At 37.9% G+C, this 10,484-nt stretch overlaps 1 protein-coding gene across 1 annotated transcript in view; it reads left to right on the forward strand.

Moving 5' to 3' along the window:
* Positions 1 to 10,484, forward strand: part of TMEM164 (transmembrane protein 164) — a 276,287-nt gene that overhangs the window by 114,459 nt on the left and 151,344 nt on the right. The window contains exon 2 of the mRNA XM_006889915.1: positions 1,435 to 1,484. Coding sequence (XP_006889977.1) covers positions 1,435 to 1,484 — 50 coding nt within the window. The remainder of the gene's footprint in view (positions 1 to 1,434; positions 1,485 to 10,484) is intronic.

Consider the following 10,484-nt stretch of genomic DNA (forward strand, 5'->3'; position numbering starts at 1 on the left):
CAATCAAATTTTTTAAAAAAACTTTGTAGGTTGGGTGATAGTATTAATAGAGTTGCCAGATAAGAACAGGAAACCCAGGTGATAATGAATTTCAAGTAAACATTGAGTTATCTTTTAGTATAAGTGTGTTACATATAATATTTAGGACATATATATACTGAAAAATCTTTTCGTATAAGTGTGTTACATATAATATTTAGGACATAAATATACTGAAAATTCATTATCCAAAGTTCAATTTAATGGCATGTCTGAATACTTTTTATGTGCTGTATCTGGTGATGAGCTGTTGTTATTGTTGTTAGGTGCCATTGAGTTGATTACAGCTCATAGCAACCCTATGAACAACAGATAGGAACATTGCCCTATCCTATCCCATCCTCAGTCACTGTGCCAGTCTATCCCCATAAATAGATAACTGTATAAGCCACCTTTGCTCAGGGAAAGCAAACTGAATGACGTTTGTGTATTTGTCCCAAGCATACAATCTATTTTCGCTTGCCATGGCCTAAAAGCTTCTAAAGACTTGTTGCTTGTGTCATACTGAAGTTGAAGAGTTGAAAAACTGAGTCGAATTTTCTCTTACTTTAAAGGGTAAGAGGAAGTGTTGTAGAGACTGAAAAAGACCTGTCGGAGTTACCTAGTGCTTCTATAACAGAAATATCTTAAGTGGGTGATTTTCATAAACAAATTTATTTTCTTACCGTTTAGGAGAATTGTTGCTGTTGTACCATGTACTACTGTCAAGTTGGAACTAATTCACAGAAGACCCTCCGGCAGATTTCTCATCACATGAGAGGAGATTGCATATCTTTCTTCCAGGGAGCAGCTGGTGGATTTGAATCACATACACAGTGACCCAGTCTAAATTCAGGATGCTAACTCAGGGGAAGGCTTTGACTTTGTGTCCGCTCTGGATAAAAGTCCTCCTGGGTGATCTCCATGTGGCTTGGCATCTGTCCTCCCACGTCAGGGCTCCATTTGTCTCCTTGTCTCAAAGGACACACCCACCACTGACCCTGCCTCATTAAAAGATAACTTGTTCCCCAAAGGGATTATAATCACAGACATAGAGGTAGAATTTATAGCACAATTTTGGGAGGCATAATTGAGTTCATAACAGGACCTATGAAAAATGTTTGAAACTTGCCTTAAGTTTCAAAATATCTGATCACTTTCTCTGTGTCACTTTGTGTCTCTGTGTCTCTCTCTCTCTGTCTCTGTCTCTCCGTGTCTGTGTCTCTGCTGTGTGTGGGAGACAAATGCATGTTGAAAAAGAAACAGATTTTTGGAAAATGCTTGCTTGCTTTTATTATTTTCTTCCATATAGTTTTTGTGTTAGAGTAATATTTTATAAAAATGTTCTTGACTATTAACATAGATTCACTGTGCTCACCATTGCTTTTGATAACCATGCTTCTTTTTCAATTGCAGATCTTTCTCCTGGCCTGCCCTCCATGTCGAGGAGCTATCGTTGTCTTCAAGTAAGGGAAAATTGTTTTTTGCTCTGTTTTCATTGCTATTTAGACTGATCACAAAGGATGATGATCACTTTATAGTTAACACCTTGGATGCAAACAGATTTTTATCTGAGCTTTCCTGAGGGAAATGTTGTATGTGGAAATCTAGTTTTTGTCAACTCTTCAACATACTTTTGAGCAAATCCTTGGGAGTTTGCTGTCCTTCTAGTTTGTTGGGATTTGGGGTGTGTTTATTTTTTAAAAATCTTGATCGAAAGTATACAAATCATATTACGTTTTCATTCAATCCTTCATAGGCTTCTTGTTTCATAATAATTATAATTAGTATAATTAGTGTCTAACCAAACCCTTATTGTTTATTGCCTTTCCCTTCACCCAATATATTTATTAATTTTGCTCCCCTCTCTGTCCCTTCTCATCCCTGATAACCCTCCAAGATTGACTCTATCTGTATGTCTTTCTCATTTTGCTTGAGAGTATGCTGAGTGACTTACAACATCCCTCCTCTAAATAATCTTTGCGTTGTGATCTACTGCTCCACTGAGAATAAGGGTCATTACTTAGGAAGGCATTATTCTTGTGTGTGTGTTTATTTTTAGAAAGGGTAAATTAAAGTGGGGAAGTAAAAATATAACCTCTATGAGGTGGATTGATTCAGTGACTGGGTTAATCGGGATGGGTGTGTCAGAGGCAATGCGATTGGCACAGGATAGAGCAGGGTTTAGGGCTGTTGTACATAGGGTCGTTATGGGTCGCAAACGACTCGACGGCACATAGCAACAACAGCAACAACAATAAGTTTTGACTGTTTTAAGAATAATCTTGTTGAGCATTATGCTGAGTGAACTAATTCAGTCTCATAAGGACAAATACTGTATGTATAAACCCAGTATTTTAGAAATAGAAAGATAACTAGTAAAGCGTGTATGAGGATCCAAGTGGGAGAGGGTAGGAGCAAAGGGGTGAATGAAGATGGGTGCAGAGGAAATCACAGGGTCACCCAGTTTGATGGATGGAGGGAGGACTGGGTAAAGAGAATGGGAAAGATCCTATGGGGATGTGGAAATGGTGGGCAAAGTTCAATGTTGATTAATTTTATAAACTATAATGAATCAGATTAATTGCAACACGACGTGAAACACAATGTTTATGAACTTTGTAAGAAAACAAATCTAAAATAAAAAGAAAATAAAAAAACAAATGAAACAAAAAAAGTACCCAAACAAAGTTCTTGTTGGAGGTTGTTGCTTTGTTTCCAATTCATGACAACCTCATGTATCAGTAGAACTGCCCCATAGGAAGTTGAAGGCTCTGATCTTTAAGAAAAGCAGATCACCAAGTCTTTATCAGATGGAGGTGCTAGGTGATTTTGACCTTCCAGCCTTGTGGTTAGCAATAGAGCACCTAAATGCTTATGGTATATTCACACAAGGGAATACTACGCTGCATTGAAAAACAAGGAACTCATGAAATATTACACAAAGTAGATGACTCTGGAGGACATTATTGTTGTTGTTATGTGCCATCGAGTAGCTTGCGACTCATAGCGACCCTATGTACAAGAGCCCTAAATGCTGTTCTATTCTGTACCAACCTTGTCGCCTCAAACACACTCATTCCCACCATACCACTCAGAATCAATCCATCTCATTGAGGGTCTTCCTCTCCTGTGCCGTTCCTCCACTCTCCCAAACATGATGTTCCTCTCCAAGGACCAGTCCCTCCTTGCAACATGCCCAAAGTATGTCAGACAAAGCTTCAGAATCCTTGTCTCCAAGGAGCATTCCGGCTTCATGCTCCCCAGGACAGACCTGTCTGTTCTCCTAGCAGTCCATGGTATATTCAACACTCTACTCTAGCACCACAGTTCATAGGCATCAATTCTCTTTCTGTCATCCCTATTCACTGTCCAACTCTCCAGTGCATAGCACGTAATTGTGAAGACAATAGCCTGTATCAGGTGCACCTTAGTCTCCAGCCTGACAGCATTGCTCTTCAGTACTCTTGAGAGGTCCCTCACAGCTGACTTTCCCAATGCAATTCATCTCCTGATTTCCTGGCTGCTGTTACCAAGAATGTTGACTGTGGAACCAAGTAAACTAAAACTGTTAACTATCGCAATCTCTTCACCATCCATACTGATGCTGCCAATTGGCCCAGTGGTGAGAATCTTTGTTTTCTTGATGTTGAGCTTCAATCCATATTGAAGACTGCAGTCCTTGACCTTCTACAGCAAGCGCTTCAGGTCCTCCTCAGTTTCAGCAAACAGTGTTGTGTCATCTGCATAACGCAGATTGTTGATGATTTTTCCATCAATACTGACACCACATTCCTCCTCGTACAGCCCAGCATCTCGGATGATCTGTTCTGCATACACATTGAAAAGGTATGGAGACAAAATACATCCCTGACCGACCCCCTTCCTGATTTTGAACCATCCAGTGTCTCCCTGCTCGTTTCTGATGACTGCCTCTTGGTCCAAGTATGGGTTTCGCATTAGCACAATCAAATGTTCTGGGATTCCCATTCTTCTCAGAGTCAGCCACAGCTTGTTGTGATCCACACAGTCAAAGCCTTTGCATAGTCAGTGAAGCACAGATAGACATTCTTCTGGTATTCTCTGCTTTCTGCCAAGATCCATCTAACATTAGCTATAATATCCCTAGTAGCACGACCTCTTCTAAATCCAGCCTGCACATATGGCAGTTCTCTGTTGACATATTGTTCTAAACGTTTTTGGATAATTTTCAGCAGAATCTTGCTTGCATGTGATATTAATGATATTGTTCGATAACTTCCAAACTCTGTTGGGTCACCTTTCTTTGGAATGGGAACAAATAGCGATCTCTTCCAGTGAGTTGGCCAACTGGCTGTCCTCCAGATTTCCTGGCACAACTTAGTGAGCACATCCAGGGCAACATCAGTTTGTTGAAATACATCAGTTGGCATGTATTAGTGAGCACATTCAGGGCAACATCAGTTTGTTGAAATAAATCAGTTGGTATGTAGTCTACTCCTTGAGCCTTGTTTTTTGTCAATTCCTTCAGAACAACTTGAACTTCCTCGTTCATCACCATAGGCTCTTGCTCACAAATTCTTCTGTGTTAGCCAATTCCTTGTGATGCAGTGATACTGTGTATTCATTCCATCTTCTTTTGTTACTTCCTGGATCATTTAACATTCTACCCAAACTATCTTTAAAGTATTGCCACCTGTGGATTGAATTTTTTCCATCAACTACTCATATGCAAATTCAAGCTGAAGTTGAGGGAAATTAAATCAAGTCCACAGGAACGAAGATTTGACCTTAAGTCTGTCCCACTTGAATTTCAATACCATCTCAGGAACAGGTTTGAGGCCTTGAGCACCAATGAGTGTTGATCAAATTAGCTCTGGGAGGATATAAAGAAAATCGTCCATGAAGAATGCAAAAGATCATTACAAAGGCTGAAGAAGAAAAGACCAAGATGGATGTCAGATGAGACTTGAGTATTGCATCAGAGCACCAAGAAGCCAAAGGTAAAGAAAGGAATAAATCAAGAATCAAAGAGCTGAGCAGAAAATTTCAAAAGGCAGCTCAGGACATCAAAGCAAGATACTATTATAAAATGTGCAGAGAGCTGGAGTCAGAAAATCAAAAGGGATGAACTCGCTGAGCATTTCTTAAGCTGAAGGAGTTGAAAAACAAAATCAAGCCACGGGTGGAGGACATTATGCTGAGTGAACTATCTCAGTCACAAAAGGACAAATACTGCATAGTGCCACTGTTGTAAAACAGGACTGATATCGGGGTTGGGGGGGAAACTGAGAAAGCCTGGATAAAGTATGTATACTGCCCTGAAACAGATGAGGGAGAGAACTGTTTAAAAGGGATATATGTTTAGGTATTATTGTCATTATAGAAGTACAGAATGAAGGCTGTACAGTAGAGTGGACTTGGGGGGAGGGATTGTATAACAATGAAAGAATTTTTATTTTACTTTTCAAAGAGAAGAATGAACTGGAGGGGAGGGGTGGGCAGGGAGAAAAGTGCAACAATAAATGAATAGAAATAAAAAAATCTCTGTAAATTTTCATTAAAATTAATAATAATAATAATAATAATAATATATTTTTTAAATGACCAAAGCAACCTAACAAAACAAAACCCCTACTGTCATTTGGGTTAATTCAGATTCATAGCACCTTTGTGGGGACAGAGTCAATTGAAAACTCAATTCATTGCCACTGAATCAGAACCAACTCATAGATGACCTTCTAGGAGTATTAAATTGAACAGGAGATGATGCTGTATCTTTCCTCTGTGGAGCTGATATTGTGTTGGAATTGCCAGAGAGGTGCCACCTTTGAGTTAGTAGCACAGCTCCCATGTACCACACTGCTGGAGTTCCTTACTAGGACAGAGTTGTTGTCATTGTTGTTAGATAGTATTGAGCCAACTACAACTCATAGCAACCCCTTGAAAGAATAGCTTTGAATTTTGTCCTATCCTGCTCCTTCTTCATCATCTCTGATATGCTCCAGTCCATTGTTATAACCACTGTTGTCAATCCATCTCGATGGGGGCCTTCCTCTAGTTCTCTGACCCTCTGCTTTTCCCAGAATGAGGTCCTTTTCCAAGTACTGGCCCCTCCTGACAACATGTCCAAAATATGTGAGATGAAGTTTCACCATCCTTCACTCTAAGGAGCACCCTGGTTGCACTGCCTCCAACACAGACTTGTTTATTCTTTTGGCAGAAAAGGATATTCATTCTTTTTCTCCACCAGAACAGTTCAAAGGGATTGATGATTCTTTTGTCCAACTTCCTCATTGTTTCTCATTGGTCAATGTTCAAATGAATAACAGGTAATTGAAGAGACCATGGCTTGGATTAGGCACACCTTAGTCTTTAAAGTGACATCATTCCCATTTCACACTTTAGAGAGGTCCTTGACAGCAGATTGTCATTGTTATATGCTGTTCCGTTGGAAATGATGCATCTCTGACCCTCTAGCAGGTTTTCAGAGACTGAAAATCACATAAGAGGAGATCGCTCATCTTTGTCTTGAGAAGTAGGTGGTGAATTATTTTTTTTTTTTGCAAGAGTTCTTTTTATTTATTTTTCATTTCAATGAGGTGGTGAATTTGAACTGCCTGTCTTTGGGTTAGCAGCGTAGCTCTTTATAACCCTTGACAGCATATTAGAACTACCTGTCTAAAAAGGGTTTCTGAGGCTGTACATTTTTATGGGAGCAGAAGGCCCTCATTTTTCTCCCGGGGAACTACCAGTGGGTTCAGAGAGTTGTCTTTTGACTAGGAACCCAATACTTAACTTACTACCAAAAAACAAGCATCAAACTCATCAAAAGTATACTTCAGTCAAATTATATTTATCTGAAGGCAAATTTGTTTAATCGGAATTCTCAAAGAGTCCCAGAAACCTCATCTTATCTATGAGCTGTGACCATCTCACTTCTCAAACCTTTTATTAAAGTTGTTAATGAGGGGCTAAATCAAGCTGAATTCATTTCATCTCTTTCTGCCTTTCCCTGGCCTCCATTTTATTGCTGTTCCTTAGCAGTGAAAAAGCCACTAGCCAGAGGGAGCCAACTGTAAGTAAAGAGCTTAGCAGGTCATTGTATAAAGGAGAATGGTATAAAATGGCTTTCCGATTTACTTAAGTCATTAGAGTGTTAGATAGAAGAAAAAAATTATGCATTTGCTGCTTCAAGTAGCCACTTAGTCTCTTGCCTTAGGTGAATATCTTTCTGCCTGTGTGAGAGTTAAAAGATCCTGATGCCATATATTTCTTACTTGGACAGGTCCTAAGGGGAAGGAGTATTTAACCTTGTTTCCTTCCCTTCATTTTCCAAAATGAGCTCTATGATTCAGTGTAATATTTTTAATGTAACATTTACTGATTTTATTTCATCACTATGAAAGTAACAATTTCCATTTTAGAAACTGTAGGGACACATAGAAAAGAAAATAAACATTGGCTATAATCTAAGAAATGATTTTGACTATTTCATTTAAAAAAAAAGAGACCATGTTGTATATTTGTTATACTCACTGTATCTTTTCTGAATTTGTTGTTGTTTTTGTTATGTGCCGTCGAGTCGCTTGCAGCTCATAGCGACCCTGTGTACAACAGCCCTAAACTCTGCTCTGTCCTGTGCCAATCGCACTGTCTCTGACACTCCCATCCCAATTATCCCAGTCACTGAATCAATCCACCTCATAGAGGGCCTTCCCCTTCTGCGCCGTCCCTCCACCCTCCCAAGCATGATGTCCCTCTCTAAGGACTGGTCTCTACTTTATTTAAATGTCATGCTTGGAAAGGTAGAGGAGGGTCAGAAAAAGAGAAGATGACCCTCTACAAGTTGGAATCACACAGTGACTGTAATAGTGGTGTCAAGTATATCAGGATAAGAATGGCGTAGACAAGGCAAGGTTCAAATCCATTGTTCATAGGACTACTGTGAGTTGTGCTCAGCTTGACATCACCTAACTACAACAATACATTATAAACATAGATTGGGTTTCTGAACTTATTTTATAGTTATAAGTGTAACAACACATTTAGACAATTATAACATTTAAGCCATATATTTATATATATATACACACACATATATATACTCACATATATATGTATATGCTAGTCAAATTGATTATTATATGCATTATATTTTGCAACCATTATCATTATCCAGATTATTCTGTTACTATTAGTAGAAACTAAATTTATGTTTTTCTAATAGTTCTGTTTTTTTCTTCTTCTACCTTGTTTCCATGTTCTTTTTTTCCAATAATCTCTTTGTATTACCAAACCAGTATTTATCTTGTATCTTTCCATATGTTCCTCCATAGAATCATTTTCTCTCACTAATGTGTATGCACACACAAATACATATACCAGTTCATGTGCACACACAGAATATAGGAGTGTTTTGTTCTTGTATATTATTTATGAATACAGGATTTTATTATATAGACTTGAAGGTTTCATGCTTTCCTCATTCAACAGTATTTCATAGAAATCTATTAAAGTCAGTATAGCTCTTACCCTTTCTAAAGGCTACAAAGTATTTCATGAACAACAGTTTATTTAGCTATTTCCCTGTTAATGGATGTTTTGGTTCCAGATTACTGTTAATGCAATCAGTGCTGAAGGTAAATATCATTATGCACATACCCTTACATAAAAATGTTTTTAATAGACATTTTTCCCTCTCTTTCACACACACACACACACACACACACACATACACACACTCACTCTCACACTCATTTGTGTTTGTGTATTTGTTGTTCTTGTCCACAGCCATTTACTCCTGAGTCATGATGACCTCATGGATAATAAAAGGAAATAATGCCTGGATATGTATCATATATGTGTATGTGTATGTTGTATGTTCTCTTTGGTATATCTGTATATATAAATATTAGTAGATGTCATGTTGATCTATTAAAAAAGGAATTGTTACGCTTTATGATACCCTTTTATATGGAATTTATGAGAGAATTCTTTTCTTGATATTTCCATCAGCAATAGTTATATGATTATTTTATAATTTTGAAAACCTGTTGAGTTTATTTTCTTGGCTACAAGGGAATTTCAGTATTTTATAGGGATCTTTTATTTTTTAATTGCAATTGAATTTGTTCTTCCTGCATTGTCTATTCATATCCTCTGCCTACTTCCTCTGGGTTATTTATATTTTTCTTAATTTGAAAGTGCATTGTATATCTTAGATATTGACCTTTTGTCGTCATTGTTACAGTTGTCTTTACCAATTGCTTATATGTATTGACTTTGAGTATGGTATGTTCTCCATGTAAATTGTAAACTTTTTATATACCCAAATACTACTTTAAAAAAAAAAAAAGAAAGAAAAAGCATCTGATTTTCCAGTCTTGACTTGAAAGCTCTAGATTTTATATGTGGCTGTTGCTGTTGTGTGCCAGCACATCAATTTTGAGTCATAATGATCCCATATGACAGAGCATAACTGCCTCACTGGGTTTTCTAGGCTGCAGTCTTTACAGGAGCAAATTGCCAGATTGTGAATGTGAATGTGAAACGCCACCCTTTTAGCTAGCAACTGAACACTTAGCCAGTGTGCCACTAGGTCTTGTTTGTTTTGTTTTGTTTTAATGCAATCAGAATAATTCAGTATGGTGGCAAATTATTTTCACATGCATCTCCCACTTTAATGCAAACACAAACCAAATTTATTACCATCGAGTTGATTTGGCTTGATAGCCACCTTGTAGGACAAAGTAGAGCTGTCCCATAGGGTTTCTAATGCTATAATCTTTATCATCACTGATTGCCTCATCACTTTCCATTGAGGTGGCTGATAGGTTCAGGCCACCAATCTTTCTGTCAACAGCCAAACACTTTAACCATTATGACTCCAAGCTCCCTTTATTACAAAGGGTTAATGCACACCCATTTTTATCGCAGCTTTGTTCACAATAACAAGGATTTGGAAACAACCTAAGTGCCCTTCAACAAACTAATGAATAGAGAAGCTGTGGTAAATTCACACAATGGAATACTATGCTGAACTGAAAAACCCGGAACTCATGCAATATTATTCAAAATGGGTGACCCTGGAGGACATTATACTGAGTGAAATATCTCAGTCACAAAAATACAAGTAATGCCACTGTTATAAAGAAGACTGACATAGGGGTTGTGGGATTACTGAGAAAGTTGGGATAAATAATGTATACTGCATTGAAACAGATGAGGGAGAAAACTGTTTAAGAGGGATATGTGATTAGGTATTTTTGTCATAATGGGAGTCCAGAGTAAAGGCTGCATAGTGGAGTGGACCTAGGGAGAGGGATTGTAAAACAATGAAAGAATTTTTCTTGTACTTTTCCAAGAGGGGAGTGTACTGGGGGGAGGATTGGGCGGGGAGAAAAGTGCAACAATGAATTAATGGAAATCCATAGTCTCTGTAAAATTTCATTGAAATTAATAATTAAAAGAAATTTTAAAAAAGA

Source organism: Elephantulus edwardii, unplaced genomic scaffold (genome assembly GCF_000299155.1).
Source record: "Elephantulus edwardii isolate Elephantulus edwardi_28Jun2011 unplaced genomic scaffold, EleEdw1.0 scaffold00083, whole genome shotgun sequence".
NCBI classification, from domain to species: Eukaryota; Metazoa; Chordata; class Mammalia; order Macroscelidea; family Macroscelididae; genus Elephantulus; species Elephantulus edwardii.